Source organism: Carcharodon carcharias, chromosome 3 (genome assembly GCF_017639515.1).
Source record: "Carcharodon carcharias isolate sCarCar2 chromosome 3, sCarCar2.pri, whole genome shotgun sequence".
In the NCBI taxonomy this organism is placed as follows: domain Eukaryota; kingdom Metazoa; phylum Chordata; class Chondrichthyes; order Lamniformes; family Lamnidae; genus Carcharodon; species Carcharodon carcharias.
This window is the reverse complement of record NC_054469.1, coordinates 105,029,492-105,054,446: the sequence shown is the minus strand read 5'-3', so window position 1 is coordinate 105,054,446 and position 24,955 is coordinate 105,029,492. Positions and strand designations below refer to the sequence as shown.

At 40.9% G+C, this 24,955-nt stretch overlaps 2 protein-coding genes across 6 annotated transcripts in view; one reads left to right on the top strand and one right to left on the bottom strand.

Moving 5' to 3' along the window:
- The window catches only part of bag1 (BCL2 associated athanogene 1), a 28,895-nt gene extending 26,681 nt beyond the window's left edge, over positions 1-2,214 (top strand). For both annotated transcript variants that reach the window (XM_041184429.1, XM_041184427.1), the window contains one exon: positions 1,733-2,214. In XM_041184429.1, coding sequence (XP_041040363.1) covers positions 1,733-1,822 — 90 coding nt within the window. In that variant the 3' untranslated portion in view covers positions 1,823-2,214. The remainder of the gene's footprint in view (positions 1-1,732) is intronic.
- Positions 2,215-3,770: 1,556 nt separating this feature from the next.
- fastkd3 (FAST kinase domains 3) lies at positions 3,771-24,664 on the bottom strand. Of its 4 annotated transcripts, none has more exons than XM_041184981.1 (7): positions 24,300-24,664; positions 22,013-23,483; positions 19,241-19,326; positions 11,872-12,046; positions 11,046-11,115; positions 4,252-4,366; positions 3,771-4,009 (listed from the first exon to the last, which is right to left on the bottom strand). In XM_041184981.1, exons 2-7 carry the CDS (start codon positions 23,454-23,456, stop codon positions 3,911-3,913), a joined length of 1,989 nt encoding a protein of 662 aa, XP_041040915.1. In that variant the 5' UTR covers positions 23,457-23,483; positions 24,300-24,664; the 3' UTR covers positions 3,771-3,910. The 4 variants fall into 4 exon arrangements, with proteins under 4 accessions (XP_041040915.1, XP_041040918.1, XP_041040917.1 ...); XM_041184984.1 differs by having other exon boundaries at positions 19,241-19,323; XM_041184983.1 differs by lacking the exon at positions 24,300-24,664 and adding an exon at positions 23,930-24,050.
- Positions 24,665-24,955: the final 291 nt, after the last annotated feature.

The following is a 24,955-nucleotide window of genomic DNA, read 5'->3' as shown; positions in this document are numbered from 1 at the left end:
CCACAGGAGATTTATGCACTGCCTGCCTAGTCCTCTTGCTCTGCCTGGTGGTCACCTATTCCCTTTCTGCCTGTGGACTCTTAGCCTGTGGTGTGACCACCTCTCCAAACATGCTATCCACGATACTCTCCGCCTCACGGATGCTCCACAGTGTCCCCAGCTGCCACTCCAGCTCCAAAACCCAGGCTTCCAGGAGCTGCAGCTGGAGGCACTTCCTGCATGCATGCTAGCCCTGGGCACTAGAATATTCCCGTCCTCCATCATAGAGCAGGAGGAGCACACCACAGCTTTGAGCTCTCCTGCCATGACTTACCCCTTTAAATTAAATTAAATGTTTTGCAAGATGCTTAATATCAAATAATATCAATTACTCTAGGGCACTTCTTCCTTGCTTCTCATTGTTACAGAATATAGCCCTTACAACGATGAACCACAAAATAAGACCTTAAAAACTATAAGCGATAAAAGTAGTAAATACTTACCCGACTGTACTCACGGTACTCAAAGGATCACCTCGTTCCATCCTCACCAAACTCCCTCAGTCACCAAACTCCAACTTAAGCACTCTACTGCAGCCCAAAGCAGCGCTCCAGTGCAGACACAGTCAGCACTGTAAGATGGCCTGTTTTTATACTCTCAAGTTTATGCCAAGTTGCATTTTGAAGCTGAAATATTAACAGTTCAAACTTTGAACGGTGGATATTTTATTTCAGTTTAGTCAATTCTATTACCTGGAAGCAGGTATATAAATGGTTTAGATGTAACTTCCCAATCACCAACATACATAATCAGGTAGTTTGCATATTTCAAATTTGATGCTTTGTTTATGAGTCTGAGATTGGTAGCTGGAGTATTGGGCCTGGCAATGCAGTACCTAGTATACATTTCCTGTCTGGAAATTCCAACTCCCATGGCGTGAGCATGCTCTGCATCAGCATATAATCATAGTGGTTGAATTAAAATTTAAGACTGTGTGGATGGCAACATGCACACTGTTAACTGTAGGCAGGTTTAAAAAGTGCCCATGAGGTCCGAAGGACTTTATAAACCCAATTTTATAATGTACTAAAGTTACATTTTCATCTGCTAGATTCCGGCAGGGGCAGGTGGTACTTGCAACTGTGCTCCTTCTGTCAGGAAAGGGAGATAGCATACCAGGTTTACTCAGATACCCCACTAGTTCTGCCCATTGAAAGCAAAGCTTAAGTAGTCACTGTTTAATAGCTGTAACTGAATGGAAATCTCTCTCCATTAGGGATGTGGCAAGTTAACAGTGGCAAAACCAACAACCGAAATTCATTCACTGGCCACTTAAGCCGCACCTGGCAACACTTCTCTTTCTCCTTTCCTGGATTTTAAAGCAGCACTTTGTGAACCTGTTGTGCAAATTACTCTGTCTCCATATTTGTGATGTGGTCAGGCTGCAGACTGGGGTTCAGCATTTCTAGGCTCATGTATTTATTGACTAATTAGGATGAAGTGGTTTCACCCAAACAGATTTTGTCTTTTTTCGGGATGCCAGCAGTCAGAAATACTAAAGATATTATCCAACTTGTTACATTTCTGGCAATCAGGGCACAAACTGCTTAGTTTCACATATTGTTTTTTAAAAGAAAAATAATCACTATCCTGGAAATCATTATAGAATAATTCATATGGCCTCCATCAAATGTATATGAAAAGCTGCTACATTTTATTGTGAAGCATGAAATTTCTCTTCTTTTGGCTGCAGACTTACTTGGCTCAGTGTGATGTCATTGAAACACATATCTCACAGGAACGAGAGAAACTTCAATCAAAGAACCTTGCTCTTGCTGACTGATTTTATGGAAAATAATTGAGAATTATAATAGTAAGGAACCATCCTGTTCAGATTTTACTATTTAATGTAAAGAACTTTTAAATTATTTACAAACTGGTGTAAATGATGATTTGGAGAACAGAAACTTTGTAATAATGGTAACCATTGCCTTCTAGGACAGAAACATGTTTATTCTGAATTCTCTCTCACATTGTCACTCCAGAATGTTCTCTATTACTACAAAGACACCGGGTTGTTTTTAAACACTTGGGGGTCATAAGTTCAAGTATTAATGGACATACATGGCACGGAAATAAATACATTGTTTTTTTGTACTCTGGCAGTATGTCATGCTTGCATGTGGTAGTCAGTCAAAATGCAATCTGCATTCCTTAATAAATTACTTAATTTCATTCATTTGATATGTCTAATTTATTTAACAATCTTTGGTGATTTCCATGAATAAGTAAAAGGTTATCCTACATATTTGAAAACACACCACATCAGTTCAGTCCTTATTTGCAAGGAGTTGATGCTAGGCCATTGTAACGCACGTCTTAGCTATCTTAAAGTTGCAGAGGGCTGGGTAAGTCAACTCATTTTTCCTGCCTCAGGAGATATATGGCCCAATGAGATTTATGCAGAAACAGATAAAGATGCCAACGTTGGGGCAAAAGATCAGTTTATGTTTAATAATCAATGCTATCTGCACTGGGTGTAAATGTGCACAATTCATTGAAGATTGCAGGGTAGGTTGAGAGCACGGTTATTAAAGCAAATGGGATCCTGGACTTTATAAATAGGGACATAGAGTACAAAAACAAGGAAGTTATGATAAACTTGTATAAAATAGTGGTTTGGCCTCAGCTGGAGTATTGTGTTCAGTGTGGTCACAACACTTTAGGAAAGATGTGAAGGCATTAGAGAGGGTGCAGAAAAGATTCACGAGAATGATTTGAGGGATGAGGACCTTCCGTTACATAGATTGGAGAAGCTGGGGCTGCTCTCCTCATGAGGGGTTTAGACAGAATAGATAAGAAATTGCTCCCATTGGTGGATGGACGGAGAACCAGAGGACCCTGACTTAAGGTGATTGGGAGAAGAAGCAACGGTGACACGAAGAAAAACTTAAGTTAAACATATTGACCTATAGATACAAGGATAATATATTTACTGCAAATAAGTGCATTTAGAACTGGATTTACTTTTTTTTTCCGCAAGAATGACCCAAACCTCCCTGTCACTTGCCATTTTAACACTCCACCCTGCTCTCTTGCCCACGTCTGTCCTTGGCTTACTGCATTGTTCCAGTGAAGCCCAATGCAAACTGGAGGAACAGCACCTCATCTTCCGACTAGGCACTTTACAGCCTTCCGGACTGAATATTGAATTCAAGAACTTTAGGTCTTGAACTCCCTCCTCCATCCCCAACCCCTTTCTGTTTCTTCCCCCTTCCTTTTGTTTTTTCCAATAAATTATATAGATTTTTCTTTTCCCACCTATTTCCATTATTTTTAAATATTTTAAAATCTTTTATGCTCCCCCCACCCCCACTAGAGCTATACCTTGAGTGCCCTACCATCCATTCTTAATTAGCACATTCGTTTAGATAATATCACCAACTTCAACACCTATGTGTTCTTTTGTCTGTGACATCTTTTGATGATCTGCTTCTATCACTGCTTGCTTGTCCCTACAACCACACCACCCCCCTCCACTTCTCTCCCTCTCCCCCCCCACCTTAAACCAGCTTACATTTCACCCCTTTCCTTGGATTCATCTAGTTCTGTTGAAGGGTCATGAGGACTCGAAACGTCAACTCTTTTCTTCTCCGCCGATGCTGCCAGACCTGCTGAGTTTTTCCAGATAATTCTGTTTTTGTTTTTTACCTTTTAGTATCTTTTCTGCCTAATGAAATGTATAAAATACGCAACTAATAGTATTTCAGGAGTTTAAAATAATTACATTATTTTCAGTAGTAATTTTATTTATATAATTGTATTCAAGAAATTAAACACTGCAGTAGGACATCCACCATTACATATTGTCTTTTTGCTGACGTTGTAAATTACTAAGGTGGAAATTAATTGGCACTTTGTTTTAGTTTCTTCACCAAGCAAGTCTGTAGCTGTATGGAAAGATCTTCTTGTGAAGGTATTTTACCATCTCCTCACTGTTCTTCAGTCTGTCAAATTCATGGAATGGTATCTGGATAAAACAAATGACAGGTTTTCATATTATTCTTAAGGATCCTTAAGTAATGGTTTAATAAATATGCATGAATTCATGTGTAGACACTAATTGTAATCACAAGTTGTCTATAAGAGAGATCTGAAGCTTGGAATTACTGCCAACAAAGCATTTTATGACCATATATTCAAGTATGTATCCCAAATATGTTTTTTCACGAATGAGGTATTTTTGGTTCTCACAAGTTGAGATACACTCACCTGTATAACATCGTAGCCCAGCAGTCGCAGTTGCCTCTGTTTGATGATTTCCTTACCAAGCAGATTGTGACTGTTTACAGAGAACCTTCTCTGGTCATCAATGCATAGTGCTATTCTGAAAAAGATAACAAGTACATATAAAAACATGATTTCAAAACTTAAATCTATATAGTCCACGATGTAAAACCTTTCTATGACTGGGTTTCAAGAGTTTTAAAGGTGGAGTGTCATCAAAGGGTTCAGGGTGGGAGTTCCACAGAATGGAGCTAAGGTAGCAGAAGATGGGGCAGAGAGTAGAAAACAAGTGTCAGGACAGAGGCATGTAGGGCTGGGACGATAGTTGCAATCGTAAGTACTGCATGTGTGGCAAATAAATCTACAATTAAAATACTTCCAGAAATTCAGGATCTGGTTAAAATCTCTAGTTGCATTTCAAGCTTTACCAATGGTTTGAATGATCCCAGAGTACTGATATGCAGTATCTGCCAGTTCACAAAGAGGTGTGTGCTGTCTGTTGGTGACTGCATTATTATATCGGACCTCCATTAACTTGGGATAAACGATTTGTTAGTTTAGGCAGACCTTCGAAATTTTGTGATGTACTTATAAAAGAAACAAAAAACAATATCTGTACATAAGACTTAACATTTTCATGGCGGGGGATGTGTGGTTCATTGTCTTTAGACCTTCTGGGGAAGCCTCTGACATGGTCTTTGAAGGAAAATATTGCGAACAGCACCAAGAACTCTTTACGATCATCGACCTGACCAAAGCATCTAACTCAGTAAATCATGAGACTCAAGATAAAAGCAAAATACTGTGGATGCTGGAAATCTGAAATAAAAACATAAAATGCTGGAAAAACTCAGCAGGTCTTACAACATCTGTGGAGAGAAAGATAGATAGACATCTCTCTGTCTTGAGAGAGAAATCTTGAGGCTCTGTGGATTACGCTCCAAAGATTTGGATGTACAAGAAACGTCACAATTCTGCAACTGCTTCATGAGGATATGACTGCAACTGTTGAGTGAGAGATCTTGAGCAGACGTCTTTAAAATCTGGACCTGGGTTAAGCAAGACTGTTTGCAATCTACCTAACAGTGGCTGTTCACCTCAAAGATCTACTGCCCTCTGGTGTGAATAATAAATACCACCTAGATGAAAAACACATCTCAGCCAAATTAAACTGATCACAATAGACATACATGATATACATGTATACGTATGGTTGCTGATAACTGCAGTGTCATTACCCACGCTGCACCAGATTTGCAAGCCACTATCGATCTCTTTAATACTGCATTCAAGAGACTTGGCCTGTCCTTGAATGTTGCCAAAACAGAACTCATATCAACATCTGGTCAGCCAAATATTCCATCTCCCATATATATTGAAGGAGAACCTCTGGAATATGTTAAACACTTTCCATACCTTAGCAGCCACATCTCTCAAAAGGCCACCATTGACGAGGAGATCCAACATGGGATTAGCTGCATCAGCTCAGCCTTCTACAAACTACATCAATGAGTGTTTGACACAAAGATCTCCGCAAGTCAATAAAAGTCCTAGTGTACAGCGCAGTAGTTGTCACCATATTCCTGTACTGTGAGATGCTTGAGAAATTTCATCAGCATTGCCTCTGCCATATCCTCTGGATTCAAAGGGAGGATTATTGAACAAATGCTAGTGTCCTTGAAGATAACTCCACAAGCATTTAGGAAAAAAAAACTCCTGCAAAAATCAACTTCAATGGACTGGACACTGTCGGATGGACAAAAAGCATCTTCCCCACCAGGTCCTGTTATCTCAACTCTCTCAAATGGCCACTGTTCTGGGGAGGACAAAGAAAGCGCTTCAAAGACACTCTGAAGCTATCCTTGAAGCATGGCAGAATTGACAATAACTCTGAGAAGCTTGCTACCAATTGTTCAACATGGTGACAACTTGTGCATCAAGCTGCGTCATGCTTTGAGTCACAATGTCTTAATGATGAGGCAGAGCTGTGGCAGAAAAGGAAAGAAATGGAAGCAAATCCTACATTCTGGATCCCAATCCTACATACCTCGTGCCCAATATGGTCAAAAATTTACGGGTTGAGAATCGGCCAGTTGAGTCACATGAATACAAATGGCAGAAACTCACAACCCTGAGTAGACGTTATCTTTGAATCGAGGGACAGATAAGGACGACAATGACTTAACATTTCTGTAAGTTTTTTACTAATGTTAAAATAGGTGGTATTTCTAGCAAGGTGAACACCAAAAAAATTGAATTTGTATAAAATACAAAAATGGGATAGAGGGGAATATAAAACTTGGTGTTAACGTTATTGTTTTAATAATTGATATAAAGATAATGTGAAGAACCAAAGTACAAGAGTAGGCCATTTAGCTGCTCAAGCCTGCTCTGCTATTCAGATAGGTCATGGCTAAGCTGTTAAAACATGAATGTGTAAATACAGAAAAACATGGGTATTGATAAAACACACTGGTGCCATCTAGTGGTATAACTTGGTTTTACACTGAAGGATCTCCAAACGGTATTTTCACACTGTTCAAGTGGAACACCGAATCTAGATACTGTCTATACACATCTGTGAGGTGATGGGGTAGCATCTGCAAATGGCAATTTACCAAAGTGATGTAAAGCTCACTAAGATATCACATGGAGCCATAATTTGTTGTGACAGGGCATCTAATGGCAAACTCCTCTTGACGTGTCCTTGCAATGTTTAGGTTTTTACATTTTTAGTGTGGCAAGTTGCTGAAAGTGTGAACTGATAATGGTGATTTGAGGGGAAACAGCAAGAGGGCAACAGTATCTCCTGAACCAACCTGTTTGAAGGATTGTGAAATAAACTGAGGAGGAAGCGTATCTTGGTATAAGTGAATTCGGTGTCAATCAGGTGCAGGGGAAAGGAAGATTGGATTGAGACACTAAAGGGAAAATAATTTTTAATTTAGACTGTACATTTTCAAAATACCCAAAGTGCCACTGATTGGCAATAGTTAATACCATAATTTAACAGAAAAGACAACAATGTGGCCAGTTTAGTTTGTGTCCATTGCGCAAATACAGCATCTTATTGCTGTTCAATGCATTTCGGTGCTGAGCAAGATGCAATTTTCGAAACTAACAGAGAAGCAGTGAACTTTTGAATATTGACATTTAATCTCATATTTTTTAAGACTTATTCTTTCACAGGATGTGGGTGTCACTGGCTAGGCCAGTATTTTTACCCATCCCAAATTGCCCGTGAGAAGGTGGTGGTAAGCCACCTTCTTGAACAACTGTCGTCCATGTGATGTAGGTACACCCACAGTGCCTTTAGGAAAGGGAATTCCAGGATTTTGACACAAAGACAGTGAAGGAATGGCAAAGTATTTCCAAGTCAGAATAGTGTATGGCTTGCAGGGGAACTTGCAGATGGTGGTGTACCCATGCATATGCGGCCCTTGTCCTTCTAGGTGGTAGAGGCCGCAGGTTTGGAAGGTGTTGTCGAAAGAGCCTTGGTGAGTTGCTGCAACACAGCTTGCAAACAGTTCACACTGCTGCCATTGTGCATCAGCGGTGGAGACAGTGAATGTTTAAGGTGGTGGATGGGGTGCCAATCAAATGGGGTGCTTTGCCTCAGATGGTGTCGAGCTTAAAGTGTTGCTGGAGTTGCACTCATTCAGGCAAGTCAAGAATATTCTATCACATTCCTGACTTTGTGCCCTTCAGATGGGGGACAGGCTTTGTAGAATCATGGGGTGAGTTACTCGCTGTAGAATTCCCAGCCTTTGACCTGCTCCTGTAGCTACTGTATTTATATGGCTGGCCCAATTAATTTTCTGGTCAATAATAACATCCAGGATGTTGAAAGAGAATTCTGTGAAGGTAATGCCAATGAATGTCAAGGAGAGATGGTCTTGTTGAAGATGGTCATTGCCTGGCACTTGTATGGTGCAAATGTTATTTGCTACTCATCATCCCAAGTGTGAATGTTGTTTAGGTCTTGCTGCATATGGACACAGACTGCTTCAGTATCATCAGTGAACATCCCCACTTCTGACCTTATGGTGGAGGGAAGGTTATTGAAGCAGCTGAAGTTGATTAGGCCTAGGACACTACCCTGAGGAACTCCTGCAGCAATGTCATGCGACTGAGATGATTGACCTCCAACAACCACAACCATCTTCCTTTGTGCTAGGTATGACTCCAGTAAATGGACAGTTTCCCTGATTACCATTGACTTCAGTTTTGTTAGGACTCCTTGATGCCCTCGGTCAAATGCTGCCTTGTTATCAAGGGCAGTCACTCTCCCTCATCTCGAGAACAACTCCTTTGTTCATGTTTGGACCAAGGCTGTAATGAGGCCTTTTCTGGCTCTCTCCTGAAGTTGCTGTGCCATTTGCTCAGAAATAACTGCAATGCAATTAGTCTCAGTTATTTAATCAGCAATGTCTAGCTGATCAACTCTGCGTTCTGACAAATGGTTATTGATCCGAAACATTAACACTGTTTCTCTCTTGACAGTTGATGCTAACCTGCTGAGTATTTCCAGCACTTTGTCTTTATTTCATATTTCCAGCATCTGGTGAATTTTGCTTTTGTTTAATAGCTTTGACTTTGCTTTTGATATTGACCCAGATACTGTAGTAGTAATGACAGCAAAAGTCAGCATTTGTTGTCATTACACTTCCAAAACTGACAGTAACTTCTGGAGTTGGCACATGTGGAAATCCAGAAGCTGCTAGTAATTCTGTTTCCCCATGGTGCACTGTTCCCATGGCAATCAATTAAAAGTCACTGAACTGAAAACTTATCCATTTATGTTATTAGTCTCATTGTAAAACCCCTTGAAAAAGTGTAACTTTTTCGAATAAGGTGCATCAAGGTTTTTAATAGCGTACTAAGCTCATAATTAATTGGCATCAAAAATAGTAAAATCCAAGCCACAGAGCATTTTGTAGATCAAGGACAATTTTCTTCTTATTTTCAGTTGGTATACAGCATCACCTTGGTGTAGATCAGAAGATCAGACAAAGAGGATTGCACATATGCAACAGAGCTGACCTGATTTTTCACCTATTTAAATTCAGGGGTTCTATTTCAATATGGGATTCTCACATCCAATGTTTCCTCTATGCACTGTGCCCATTCTTTTGCATCCACGCATAACGAGGATAATTTTCCCTTTCATCTTCAATTTCACTTAGCACCCTCGGATGTATGTTAGCCATTAGATTTAGTTGCAGACAGTGATGGCTGCCATAGTGTCTATAGTGAACACTGTCAGCAGGTAACCATCCAGTATTTTAATTACTTTAAGATCCTCAGTTTTGAACTTGTTTACATTCTTAAAGGATTCTAAATATTTGATAACCTTTGTTATTATCTGGAAGGGTTTCTTAGCATAGGAGCCAAATACAAGATTGTTTATTTCTAGTTCCCTCTCTGCTCCTCTTTATTTTCTTTACTTTTTAAGTTAAAATTTCTATTTCTGTGTTTTCCCTCACTTTTCCCCTTCCAGGTGTTATAGAGTTTGTTTCACTTCTATTGAATCACTTGCCATTTCCAAGTAGAGATTTGACTTGCATTTTGTGGCGTGCCCAGTAAAGCAGGTGTGAAAGGTATATGACATTTACCAGCTCACATTCTAGACCAGGTAAGCATCTTGGTTCTCTTAGGTGGTTTAAATCTCCCTTGAGTATGATCTTTGAACTTCCTTTCCCCCACTTTACTAGGTTAAATCCTCATCCACTGACCTTTTTTAGCTTCTCTGAAAGGACGTTTGTACCAATCTTCTTCACCAACAACCTGATGATTCCATTTGCAAACCCACTGTTGCTGATGACACCATCCTTTACAGAGTTAACTCTGAAAAGTGAGCTGCAGTCAAAATAACTGCAGACCAATACATGCAGAACTGAACACGAGAGCAAATGGAGTATTCTCTTCAATGAAAGTACAAGTCTATTAAACTAAATGAGATTAATTGATACTGTCTCTGTAATTTTGCTGTGAGATACGAACCCACTTAACTTGTATTCGGCCTGTAAGTTTGGTAATCATAATAGTGATTCAAGCTGATGCAAACGAACAAATTGCCGTTCTTACACCAGCTTTTCTAGGCAATCTAACAACTTAAAGTTTCTAAATCACAGGTGGAATGCTGCAGTGCTGTTAAACAGATTAGAGAAAACCCATCTCTTGGGCATGTGTCGACCTAATCAACCCATTGGCCCGTAGATCAGTGCATTTGATGAGCATAGCCTACTCAGATACAACTGGGTTTTTAAGTGGTTATAAACGCATGAGATGCTAATATTTAAGCCAGCGTTTATGCTTATATCAGGACCAAAAGAGCAACTCTTAATTACATCTCAACACCATGGCATAGAATTTCTGTTGAGGGTCTGATCGTCAACATAACCTCAGTGGAGACTGAAGAAGTGGCATAAATGGCCAGTTATGGTGATTCTGCCAGTCTTGCACATTGTGGAATCAGTTGCAACATTGCACTTTAAATGCAGGTAATGAAACATAGGACAAGCTATGGTTGCTTGAGCATACATTAGGCTACAGGAAGTCTGCAACATTTCCATTCTCTCCCAGTACTATTTCCATTTACTATCAATCATCATCAGGGTTAAATTTAGGACAAGACCTTGTTCCCTTTTCAAAGTTTCCCTTTATGTACCTTACTGTCAAGTCACCTATGTTTCTCCAGTGCTGCATTCTGAGTGTTAAATAAAAAATTTCTCTGATGGACAACAGCTTCGTTGATTCATTCTAACTAATGTTCTCACCTCCTGAAGACTTCTTCACGCTGAGAGGCGGGAAGCACATATCCTCCTTCATCCAGTTTAATCTCAGCATCTGAAAAAAGTGCAATCGATTTATTTTTTCCCCCCGAAACTGAAACCGAAGCTGTAAGCTTGTTTTATAGAGCTGGTCAATATAATATTAAGAGGCAGTTTAGAGGTGCAGACCTTGTGGGAACATGTTGCTGAGCTTCCATATACTTAGTAGTAGAGCAGAGGCTAATCTCTTTCCCGAACAAAGAAAGAGGTGGTTTGGGGAGTAGTAATCATCTTCTTATAAACCTCTTTGTAAATAGTTACAGAGCAATATTGACAAAGGCTGAGGAACAGATCATTGCCCGTTTTCTCAGCAGGTATATAATTATGGATACGGCAAATGAATAGACAGGATAGCGAGAAATATCCTGTATTTTTATTTCAAGAGCATTGCACTGCTTTGCCAATAAAAAGTTCACATTACAAAGGTCATATCTTAATACTGAAAGAAAATTTAGTTCATTGCAAAAAAACTTTTCAAAAAATGGGGGGAGCTGACCGTTGGATTCATATTTTATCTTTTTATGCACAGAAAAACATTTTCCTTTGTTCCCAAATTTAAAAATAATAAACCATTAACTATTATTCAATATACCATTTAGACTACAAAGAGGTGGTAGCAGAAAACCTTTCTCAAATACATTTGTATTAGTGTCTGCTTCATAAATTCTGGAGGCATAGAAAGCAGAATCCTACACAAATGTACTGATTGATAACACAGTTCTATGGTGAACATCTAGCTTCCATTAAAAAAATTGGCAAATACTTGCAGTACCTAATGTATACCCATATGGTGTGAGCACACGGGAAGCAAAGTAACTCCTTGCTCCAAGAAGATCCGTCAGAGCATTCTTAACTTTGTTGTAGAGATGTTCATCCACCAGGCTTTCCACTGAGTGGCCTGGTGTAAGAAATGATTTCACTCGATACTTTGGAGGAAGGTTAGGACCCTGTTGAGAAACAAAACTAGTGTATTTCTAATCCAGAGGTGTGTCTGCACATACATAAAGTATTAGGTCATACAAGTTGAGGACAACCTTATTTCCACTGGACACAATATTCTTTATCGCTTTAGGTCATGATTTTAGAAAGAAAGATTTGCAGCTAAATAGCACTTTTCATGACCACCGTACATTCCAAAGTGCTTTACAGCTAATGAAGTACATTTGAAATATAGTCACTGCTGTAATATAGGAAACGTGAATTCAGCCCACCAGTTGGAGAACCGGTGGGAAATGGTCATCACTTCTGAGGAGGGAGGCTCAACCAGAATAAGTGCTATCACTTAACTGGCCAGCATCGGGCCTTCCTCAGGATTCAGGACCTGGGGGTGGAAATCCTATCTGCCAAGAACTGATAGCCAGAGGCCTACAACTCTTCTTTACAGGCAGCGTCAGTGGGGCCTGTGGCAGCTGTTGCTGGTAATGCACCCAGGGGGAGGCCTAGGATCACTGAGGGACCCAGGCCACAGGTGAGTGAGGGATAAGAAGGGGTCATGGGGGGGAAGGGGATCAAAGGAAAGTGCAAGGGAGTGGCTTTCAGCAGCTACCCCCTTGCCTGTTGCTGGATCCCTCAATCGAGCACTAAGTGCATTTGAAAGAGGGACAACCTCTCCCCACCACTGGCCCACCCCAAAATGCCATAGTGTTTGCCTGGCGACCTTCTAGAGACACGGAAAGCCATGCCATTCACATATAATCCCTGAACTACCACGAAATTCCAGCAGGCTCACTGATAATTAGTGTCAATTGGCTCAATAATGAGCCTAATTGACAACCCACCACGAAGCAGGCGAACTTCCTCATGGGCCAATTCCTGCCACCAACTTATTTATGGAGTCATAGGGTCAGAGTTACACAGCACAGAAACAGGCCCTTTGGCCCATCGTGTCTGTGCCAGCCATTAAAGCACCTATCTATTCTAATCCCATTTTCAAGCACTTTGCCCATAGCACTGTATGCTATGGCGTTTCTCTACCATCCCCTCAGGCAGCATGTTCCAGATTCCAACCACCCTCTGGGTGAAAAAACTTTTCCTCAAATCTCCTCTGAATCTCCTGCACCTTACTTTAAATCTATGCCATTTGCGAGAGGTTTTCTCACTGCCGGGAGACAGAGGTGCGGCCTCTCCCACGATGAAGTAGGCCCAACCGCCATGTTTGTCGCCGCAATGGGCTGTGTTAAATCCAGCCCAATATCACCAACTATGTAATTTTTATACTAATCAGGATTTTCCACTGTATCTCGAAAGCATCTAGAAACTTATACAAAAGGTTTTCATGGTAAGTAACATAGGAGCAGGCTGTTCAATGAGAACATAGCCCATGGCTGATACGTAACCTAACAATAACAATAAAAAATGTGAGACATCACAGGCTTAAGTAACTTGCCATATGAAAGCGATGTCACAACAGACTACGAAAAAACTTACATGATCAGTATACTGATCAAATGTTTGCCTTTGCTGTTTTGTCATCATCATTAAACAACAAAGAATCTCAGAAGATTTGTATTGGCAGTGTATACCCTCATAGCATACCAAATTGTGAACAGGATTGCAGAATATTACAACTGAATTCACTACATAAGCAACACATTAAAGACACTACTGAAAATCACTACTCCATTGATGACTCTACGCTGAACACCAAATTTCCATTCATTTTGCTAAGTACTTGCATACATAGTTTATAGCCATAATAGTGTCAGTAAATGGAAGGAACAGTCATGAGATGAATAAGTTTATATTTTTAAGTTTTTTTTTGTCAGTTTGAGTGATTGGTTGGGTGGGGGCAGCAGTGGGGAAAAGGTTCCTGAAGGTGAAAAATATCAGGTATGGATAGCAAAACATGCCTACACTTTGAACTAGGCTGAAGTGTTCTGTTTCTATGTTTACCAGCCTTAGATTTTTCATCTCATCATTTTAATGGGTTCAAAATTGCAGGCTGATAAGTGTATAAGTGAAAAACTCAAACATCAGCATCGGCACCAAGTACTTCCAGATCAGATATGCCACATCCAGATGAAAAGTAAAACTCCCTCTAAACTGCCTGACCTATCATAGCTCTAACCTCTGAAGGGTAGTCTTACCATATCGTTGTGAGTTTTCCATTTCCAATACTGCTATCCTCAACAAGACCGCCAAAAATTGCCAATACAGATTGAACATTATATAGTTTTGCACAGTAGATGAGTCGATTGGGTTCAGACTATCTGGTTTCAGCAGGGCTTTATAATTCTCTCAATTTAGGAACTGCTTCACTTTTTTCAGTGAAGTCATAAAATGACTTAAATTCTGACACGTCCCTAAGCTCAGACGACACCTCCATACTCAGACTGATAAATGGTCCAATCACCCTCTTCATCCTTCTCCTAATATATTTAAAAGAATACTTAATTATCTTTTATATTTTCTGTCATATTTATGTTCTTTATTCGTAACTCTGATTAGTTTCTTATTATTCCTTAGTTTGATTCTGTAGCTCCTACTATCCTGCATCATCTACATTTCCTTACATATTGACCCAGATCTTCTGAGCAACATCAATGATCATAGGTTTGTCACTGTGCTCAAAAAATCCCCCAACTTGACAATGCTGTGCATTTCTGCCAGGGTCTTCCAAGCCCAGATTTCACAGAAATGTGCAGTGCAGCATTTTTCAAGGAACTCCATCGGAGTACAGTGGGGGAAGTCAGGACACACCCCCTTTTAACAGCACTAGCTGCCGTATGATAAGTTTAAAGGTCCAGTTTGAATGTTAAGTGAATGGACACGTGGATGAATGGTGGGTGAAATGGGTAGGTGGGTAAGTGGATGGGTCAGTGGGTGAGGTGGGTAAGTGGGATGGGAGTAGATGGGTGAGGTGGAGTAACTGAGATGGGGGCTAGATGGGTGAGATTAGTGAGGGGGTAGTTGGGTTGGGAGGGTAGCTGGGGGTGGTCAGGAGGGCAGTTGGGTGGTGGGGTAGTCAGGGATTCAGTTGTGTAGTTACCCAGATGTTAGACTAGATTATACTCTGTCTAACATTTCCTGGGTGACTACCCAGGTAAGTACATCGGAGCTATCCGAAGTCTCCAACTGAGGATTCCACAGAGCACCCATCAGAAGTTGAAACTTCCCAGCCAATTCCTACAAAGGTCCACGCATCAGGACTTTCTCAGGGTGCCAAAGCCTATCTTCAGTCATACCGGTCTCCGACAATCTGGATACTGGGAGATTTGGCCCACTATCTTCCTTTCTAAGCCATGTTGGTTTTACTCTCCATTTAAAAAAAAATGGACTCATTTCTGGGACTTTGCAATGTAAAAAAATTTCCTTACAGTGCTTTATTTTTCTCTCTCTATTCTTCCTTTTAAATAGTTTTTCCAATTTTATTCCTTTCATGCATTACTTCCATCTCTTCAGATTCTGCTTTTCTGAAATACAACTTAATCTGTTGTTTTCATTTCAACCTTAAAATTAACAACTTTATGATCATTAGACCTGATCATCAGACCTCAATGTCCATTGACCTCAACTTGGCCTAATAGTCCCTCTTCATTAGTAAGGAGGGAATCTCATTCTGCCCTCAGTGGGTTCCCTCACCTGCTGTCCAAGAAATGATTTGAGAAGTACTTTAATTTGCTTATTCACACGCAGATTGGCTCCATTATAAGTCAAATCTCTGTTAGCGTGATTAAAATCCTGCATCATTATAATTGAGACATTTGCAATTATCTTTTTATGATCGCCTGCAACAGCGTATCCTCCTTCTCATTTTGTGCTGACTTGCAACATTATGACATTGGGAAAGATTGAACAGATTACTTTTTTTGTTTAAGAGAAAATTTAGAGGTGACCTGCTAGAGGTCTTAAAAATTATGAATCGGTTAGACTGGGTAGGGAAGAGGAGAATCCAAAACTAGGGGCCATAAATACAAGATAGTTGCTAATAAATCCAATAGGAAATCAAATTGCTTAGATGCTTTTGAAAAACAGGCTAAAAGGTTGAGATGAGGTAAATAGAATGGGAGGAATGTGGAACACAAATACCAGCAGAGGTCATTTGGACCAAGTGACTTGTTTCAGTGCTGTCTATTCTATGTAAATTTTTCAATTTTCCTAGATGCATCTAAAAAGATTCTGCGCCAACCCCCCAAATACTTTCTCTTAGCAAAATTTAAGCTTCCCACGATATATGCAGTGTTACCCATATCCTTTCTTTTCTTCCTGAAGCACACAAAGCCTCGCAGAATGTTTCTCAATCACTTCCTTCCTTCAGCCAGATTTCATTAGCTCCCATGATCAATGTTAGCGGTCTTTTTACCATTTCTCAATAACCACTTTTTCCTTTTGGTCTTGACATTCATGTATTCATCTTATATCATTCCTAATCTTCCTTGCTTGATTCACATCACTCCCTCCTAATATCGTAGATTGTGATGTATATTTCAACCCCATTTTTTCAGCACCAAAAATCATTTTTAGGCCTATACTCGGTGTCTAAGTTGACCCTCTTTTCTGCTAAGAAATGCTTTACTTGCATTAAGAGTCAGCCTCAATTTCTCACCTCAGAAATGCATGTTTTACTCACCTCATAAGTTGGCATATGGGATCAAGCAAGCGAAACAGGACGTGTTGCCAAGAAGATGCATGGGAGTTGAAGGCACACCCACAAAGAGCTGACCAAGCATAATGAATGACGAACAGAAATGGGTCCTCCAGCAAAATAATCAAGTGTGAAGCTGCTTTCAAGTTAAAAGTTGTAACATTTGCTAACTTGGCAAATAACTGTGCTGATGCGAGGGAATTCGGTGCTAGTGAAAAACTGGCCTGAGAACGAATTGGTGCACAAACATCTCTGCCTCTGCTGGAAAGAGGGGTGGGGCAGTGACCCAGGATATGTGTGATGCAAAGATTGTACACAAACAAGGGTGACTGCAGCAATTGTAACAGCTATCGAGGCATCTCCCTGCTGAGCAGTGTGGAAAAAGTATTTGCCTCTATTGCTTGTCTTTGCTTGTCTTGGCTGAAAACATCTTAGTGTCGGATGCTGAAGGTTTTTAAAACATTTTGATTGTGGTTAAAGGTATAGTTGTAGAATTAATTCATTCAATAAAATGTGTCAGTGATTTACTTTGAAATACCGGTGTTTTTTTTTCACATTTCAAAACAGTGACCACCCACACCAATACCAGCAGTTTATGTTTTATACTTGGTGTTTTAGAGGCGTCAAAGGTTTGCTATCTGCTATTATTTCTTCCCACCATTTTCTTTGTTTAAACTTCTTCCAACGGTTTTATTCATCTTAGCAATAAAGATAATGGTACAAAAAAGGTTTAGTGCCAGAAGACTGGTTGGAAAAATAATGGAATCCCTAGGAAAGGAAAAAGCTGAAAAACATCCAAAAACCAAAAATATAACAATGAATAGTCAAAATGGATTTCAAAAGAGGAAGTCTTGCTTGACCAAACTCATTGAGTTCTTTGAAGAGGTAAGAGAGTAAACAGGGGTAATTTTGTAGATCCAAGTTAACGAAAATAAGGTGCTACATAATTGACAATTGAGTAAAGTCAGAGCATGCAAAGTAAGTGGACAAGTAGCGGAATGGATAGCGAGCTGGATGCAAGGCAAAAAGCAGAGAGTCGGGGTAAAGTTTAGCCATTCAGAGTGGCAAAAGGTAGAAAGTGGGGTTCCTCAAGGATCAATGCTGGGACCACTGTGGTTCACAATTTATATTAGCAATTCAGACTTTGGAGTCAAAAACACAATTCTTAAATTTGTGGATTACATCAAATTGTGGGGCTTGGTGGGGGGCTTGTTGTTTGGGATAGTCAGTACTGAGGGGTGACTGCGACAAATTCCAAGAGGAGATTATCAATTTGCAGAATGTGTTTATAATTGCCAAATTAATTTTAACATAGCAAAGTGTGAGGTATTACATATTGCAAAGAAAAATAAGGTGGTCACACATTACTTGGAAAATAAGAATCTAAATGCATTAGAGGAGTAAAGACATCTGGGAATAGAAATACACAAATTACTAAAAGTAGTGATATAAGTCAATCAGGTCATAAGACAGCAAGCTAAGCACAGGGGTTTGTTTCTGGAGGAATAGAATTTAAAAGTTGAGAAATTATGCTAAACTTGTATTGAACGTTGGTTAGACCACATTTGGAGTACTGCAAACAGCTCTGGTCATATATACTATATATATATCTTTTTAAATTACGAGTAGACAGAGAGCAAAACGAGAGGCTATCAACGTAAGATGGATATAAGATACTAAGAAATCAAATAGGGAATTAGAAGAAACATTGTTAGTCAGAAAGTGGTGGGAATGTGGAACTCGATAACACAGTAAGTGTGTTAAGGCAAATAGTGTAGATGCATTTAAGGGGAGGCTAGAAGAATAATGAGGGAAGAATACCCTTAAATTTAATTGGTTAAGGAGGCAGACTGTTAGTCCCATCATTCACCTGATATCTCGCTGACCTCATTGCACAGTTATCAACTCGCACTGCAAAGTTTTTTTCAGCTGAATGGTCAGGAAATCTAACTCACATGAGGTGCCCTACTTCAGCAAATTCTAACCCAACATCTCCATGGCTCAGCAGAAGGCCATCCCTACCCCAGAAGGGGTCCAATTTGGCTAAAATTTTGACTCCTCAGAATGTAGGTTCCTTTAAATTGAAACTTAACTATGTCTACGTGCCCTGGTCCAATTATTTTTATTCATGGGATGTGGGCATCGTGGGTTATTGCCCTTGGTCAGAGGGCAGTTAAGAGTCAACCACATTGTTGTGGGTCTGGAGTCACATGTAGGCCAGACCAGATTTCCTTCCCTAAAGGGGATTAGGTGAACCAGGTGGGTTTTTATGACAATCAGCAATGGTTTCATGGCCATCATTAATCTTTTAATTCCAGGTTTTTATTAAATTCAAATTTTATCATCTGCCATGGTGGGAAATGAGCCAGGGTCCCCGGAGCATTATGCTGGGTCTCTAGAATACTAGTCCAGTGATAATATCACTACGCCATCACCTCTCCCTTGAACCCTGCTTCCCTGAAGCCTAAGTTTGGTCTTGACTCACTGTGTGCAATATACAAGAAAAATATTTGTTTCGCAATAAGACAAGGCAAATATTTTAAAAAATCTTACATACCTCATATGTTTGACACTCCAGTTTCATAGTCATGAACAGCTGGGTCAGCTGGGCAAGGACAAACTTGTCAAAGCCTGTTCCTTCTGCTTTTAGGATATACAAAAAGAATACTAAAATTAAAATGACCCATACAAATTGGAGTTAGGTATCACCATCAGTACTGCTTTAAAATATCCAAAAAGCCTTATAGACAAGTACTAACTTGAGACAGTTAGCTAATCTGTGGGAGAGGGGCAACTTTCTGTTTGCTACTATCTACTGAATATGCGTTGGTATACACTGCCTATGCAAGGATTTTAGCTAGAAAAATCCTAGAAAAGCTAGAAAAAGAATCTGAACCATTAATGACTCTCCCTAAACTTTGGTCAACACATGAAGAATAAACACTTACACGATATTCTGGAGGCTTGCTTGTGGCTGAAACTGTACCCCAGTATGAATCAGACCTCAACAGAGGAGGAAACAGAGGAGTATTTTGAGTTGGAAGGCTGTTCATTCTGCTGTCACAGAAGTAAACTGGTAGATGCTTGAGACCATTGCTGCTGACTTTTTACAGGACCACAAACACAATAGATCACTGGTGCAATAAATACTGGGGTAATAGATGGAAGCACAGATTGGAGAGAAGAAAATGGAGAAAGAAGTGAGATTGGGAAGTGGTAGAGAAGGTTGTTAGGACAGAGAAATGTGAAGGTCACATGTACACTTACTGAGAGAGGCATGAAAAGAGACACATTCAGGGACAGAGATAGAAGGGCGGTGCTGAAAGGGGATAGGTGAGAGACTAGAAGCAAGCTTGAAAGGATTTAGTGACAGGCAACCACAGTTTAATGGAGGTATGAAGTTCTGTTGAAGGGTCATGAGGACTCGAAACGTCAACTCTTTTCTTCTCCGCCAATGCTGCCAGACCTGCTGAGTTTTTCCAGGTAATTCTGTTTTTGTTTTGGATTTCCAGCATCTGCAGTTTTTTTGTTTTTATATATGAATAACTGTGATGCCTGCCTGAAATAGTCACACACTTAGTATGGCTTAAGCAATGACATTGCACATAGGTGGTAGAGGAGTGAGTGTTTAAGGTGGTGGTTGGGATGCCAATCAAGTGGGCTGTTTTATCTTGGAATAGACGAACATTCTGCTGAATCCTTGATCTGAGACAAATTGTTGTTTATGGACAAAAAAAAGATAAAAATGTTATCAACGAAAGTCGTCGTAATCAACTCATGAATAGTTTGTGACCCTATAAGGAAAGATTGAACAGGCTGGGTCTCTTTTTTTCTAGATAAGAGAAACTGAAGGGTGACCAACTGAGGACATTAAAGTTTGATAGGGTAGAAGATGTTTCCACTGGTGGGCAAGACCAGAACTAATATAAAATAGTCACTAAAATCCAAAAGGGAATCCAGGAGAGACTTCTTTATCCAGAGAATGGTTAGGATGTGAAATGTGCTACCAGATGGAGTATTTGAGGCAAATAGTATTGATGCATTGAAGGTGAAACTAGGGAGAAAGGAATAAGAGGATATGTTGATGAGAGTTAGATGAAGAGGTGGGAGGTGATTTGTGTGAAACAGTGGCATAGATTTGTTGGGTCAAATGGCTTGTTTCTGCGCTGTGAATTCTACGTATGAATGTGAGAAAGAAAGGAAGACTGAAGCTCCTCTATTTGTCTCTTTTTTTCTCTTCTCTTGCTGAAGGCATGTCAATACTTGGTGGGGTATGGTATCACAGGTGCCTTCATTTATATGCAAGCCTAAAGAATGAACCTCAGTAGGTTATTGAATAATAGGAAGATCACAGTCGTTCCTAATGTTGCTCTCATTTGACATCCAAAAGCTCTGCTCAATTTTTCTCTCTCCAACTTGAGCATGTTGCGGTCAAGTGCATCACCCAAACTATTGCCATAACTTAGCACAGACTAAGAATTGAACCATGGGGTCTAACTGGTCTATATCGCTTGGCAATTCATTGAACAAACACCATGTAACATCATCCTGTCTTGTTGTCTTATGCTCACTCAGAAGGACTCAATTAGTTGTATGCATCTTTTCCCTCTATGTCTTTAACCCATCGTATGCATCTTTTCCCTCTATGTCTTTAACCCATCGTATGCATCTTTTCCCTCCATGTCTTTAACCCGTCATCGCCATACTGCAGATGGGTTGTTCCCATTGGGAAACATTTAGTCTTCACTACATAACAACCGCTACAGTTCATGTATATAGTACCGTACCTAATAAACCGACAAAACTGGAGGCCTGCTTTGATAACTGACAGAAAAATGGAAATAAAATTATTTTAAAATGCCACCCGTTGTTTTGATGTTTATAGCACCATCTGAGCCCTACAGCTAGGTATGACAACATAATCACTCATCAGAACGTACTGTTCTCTATGAATTTACTTTTTCTTGACTTAAAAAAGATGACTAATTATCGTCAATCTACATGCAACACCTTAACAGATATTTCAAACAGAAAGCTTGGTTAGAACCTCTGTTGCTGGCTTCTCCTCCCCCAGGAATAGAGTACAGTACTCCATCTCCACAAAGCACACTGTTTATAATGTAGTCAGTCCAGTACTGACTACATTATCAAAATCATATTCCTCAAAATTTGACAGCATTATCAAAATTACTCTTTCTCCCTCCAAAAATCAGCTAATAAATATCCTATTTTGAAATGAAATAAATCATAAAAAGAGCACTTTGCTTCCACATCCCAAGAATGGTAATATATGGTATGAGAACCAGTATAATTAAACAGGTCAGCTCACCTTCCAGCTGTTGCAGAAAGTATGGACTAAAGATTTTGGCTACAAAATTCACAGGAAAGCGTTCTATTAATATACACGAATGGAGGAGGTTCAGCAGAGTACGCGGTTGAAATTGTGAAAATCGTCCCCTTAATAAGTTTTCAATCTTTCGAAAGAACTGGCCTGCATTTGGTGGCAGATAATTCAGCTTGCCAAAAGGCATAATTTGTAAGGCAATCTCTTTAGTTGTAAAATTATCTGAATTGTAAACAAAACTCTCAGCAACTGCATCAAATATGGGTGGTGACAGGATCCGCCGCTGGTTGCAATACTGCATCACTTTGCTGATTGTTTCTGGCTGCATGACAAAGGCTTTTTTGGGAACATTTCTCTCCAGAGCATCAGTGAAAAATCTGTCGCTGTGTCCAAAGTACATTAGAGCATTCAGTACCACAATGAGTTCCTGATCTGAGAAATGAGGGACATGTCTCACTGAATGTTTACACAGGTTAATCACCAAAGGAATTGCTTGGGTTTGCTTGAGGACAACCATTGCATGAAGTATGTCATTTTTGGCTTTATGGCCCAGCCTGGAAGCTAAATGAAGAGTGTGGGTGTTCATTTTGTTCAACAGCTGCTGGTAATTTCCTCTTTCCCCCACACCAGCCTTCAGCAAATTATAAACCATTGCTATCTCTTCAGATGTCCAGTCATCCACTTTCTGTCCTTGAATTTCCTCCATTATTTGCTTAAGCATTCTACATCCTGGGCCCTCCAAATCCAGCAAGGCCTTGCCCAGCAAACACAAGTCTTTAATGAACATATGTCCTTTGTTGAGCCGCACCTGACATTCTGACAGTAATCGCACCATGAGAGTGCTCTGTGGGTCCACATACAATTGAACATAAGCATACAGTGCAGTCACTAGTGCTGCATTGCTGAGCCTCAAAGATTCATGCTCAAACTGGAAACACAATGCCTTGAATACCTCATCCTGTAGCAGTACTGCAGGGGTCTTCAGTCCATTCCCATCTCTTTCAATCTGTGATATTTTAAGCAAGGCGGCAGCTGCCATTGTGTCTATAATGGACGCTGACGAGTTCAGCAATTTAAGGATGTGTTTTACGGTTTTACAGTTGTTTAAATGTTTCAAAAAATTCTGTTCATTACAGGGTGCATGTTGCTTGCCGTCCAACTTAAAGTTCTCCCCAGCGTCCCCATGGAGGCACACCGTCCCCAAAGTGCAGCAAGGCTGGTCTCTGACCACATTGTGGTATCCTTTCTGAGGAACCCGTTGATACCATGCCTTTAGAGGTCCAGTTGACAAAATCTGGCTACATTGTGGATACAGAATTTTGTTAAGGTTCTTGCGGGGACACAATTGCCGCTTCACAATTTGTAAAAAGTTGTATGTTTGTAACTCAGTTGAATTAAAATGAAACGCTCTTAGAAGATTTAATGCCATAGCAGCTTCAGCAATTTTACTTCAGACCTGTTAGAAAAGAAGGTGGGGGTCAGAATAGCCTCAAGTTCCCAATACTACAGTGTACTGATAATTTTAAGATGCTTTTAAGATGGTTAACAACTTGGTAAATTGCATTCAGCATTTGCAATAAATGTAAAGAATACGTTAAATTTTTAAAGTTTCTCCCACAACTGAGGATTCCATTAATAAGCAATGTCACAAATTAAATCACTTCCTCACGTGACTTTGTTAATGTAAGGTTATTTGCTGGTATTAAATGCAGCCGATTTAAGATTTGAGACAATTCTCCTTCTCTCACCCTGTGCTGCTGATTCAAGCTGTGTCTGTCTCCCCTGGACCTGGCTGCTACCTCTGATCGGCCTGAAATAGACACTGAGGATGGCAGCCAGAGAGAAGCGGGGCCGGGCCGGGTAAGAGAGACACAGAACCGGGTGAACGCCCGGATACAATACCTGGTCTGAGGCCTGGCAGATCCGCGGCGGGGGGACTGGCCTGATCGCCTCCTTATTGACCTTCCTCCCCAATGGGCCGGCCGAGCCTGTCCCCCCGGACCCTGTGGCCTGACCTCCCCACCCCCACCGGCCTGTCCTCCCCCCCTCCCCCGGGCCTAACCTTCCCCCCCGGGCCTGACCTCCCCCCGGGCCTGACCCCCCACCCCGGGCCTGACCTCCCCCCACCGCCCCTCCCCCCGGGCCTGACCCCCCACCCCGGGCCTGACCTCCCCCACCGCCCCTCCCCCCGGGCCTGACCTCCCCCCCCCCACGGGCCTGACCTCCCCCCGGGCCTGACCCCCTCCCCCCGGGCCTGACCTCCCCCTCTCACCTCTTCATCTAATCGGGAGTCAGAGCCTCGGCGCGCGGCCGAATTCACGCTTCCCCGGAGTTGCAGTCTCTGGCTCTGCAGGTTCCCAGCCCCAGTCAGTGCTGATTCACTGAAGGGATTTGGTTCCTGAGAACAGCCACATCCTCAAAATTATCAGCTGGGCTTCTCTTTCACTCACACTTTTAGTGAATTTTTTCTTGCAGTCCCCACTAACAAGAGGTCTCTGCACTGAAAAATCCTGTCAAATACATGTCAGTTCAGTCGAAGTATTGTATATTTTACGAAGCAAATGGCTGGAGAGATGGTGCAAGAGGCCCAAATAATAAAAAAAAACTATGCCCCTCACATCATCCATGTATAAAATATTTTACTGAGTCTGCCTGCTTGAACCTGTCGACAGTATGCATGCTGCTCCCCAAAGCACAGAAACACACACCTCTACTCATTTCCCTGACAGACATACTCAGAAGCCCCTCTCCCTCGGGCCTCTATTCTTTGATGGGATGTGGGTGTCACTGGCAAGGACAGCACTTGTTGCCCATCCTAGGTGACCTTAAACTGAGTGACTTGCTACAACATTTCAGAGGGCAGTTTTGAGTCAACTACATTGCTGTGGGTCTGGAGTCACATAGGTAGACCAGACTGGATAAGGACGG

Excerpts from the sequence above, each read along its gene's own strand:
- fastkd3 (XM_041184981.1), bottom strand. The coding sequence starts at position 23,456 with ATGGCATTAAATCTTCTAAGAGCGTTTCATTTTAATTCAACTGAGTTA. Across the intron at positions 4,367-11,045 it reads CGTGAAGAAGTCTTCAGGAG|AATAGCACTATGCATTGATG; the intron begins GTGAGAACATTA and ends TATCTTTTTCAG. Across the intron at positions 4,010-4,251 it reads TGGGCTACGATGTTATACAG|ATACCATTCCATGAATTTGA; the intron begins GTGAGTGTATCT and ends TGTTTTATCCAG.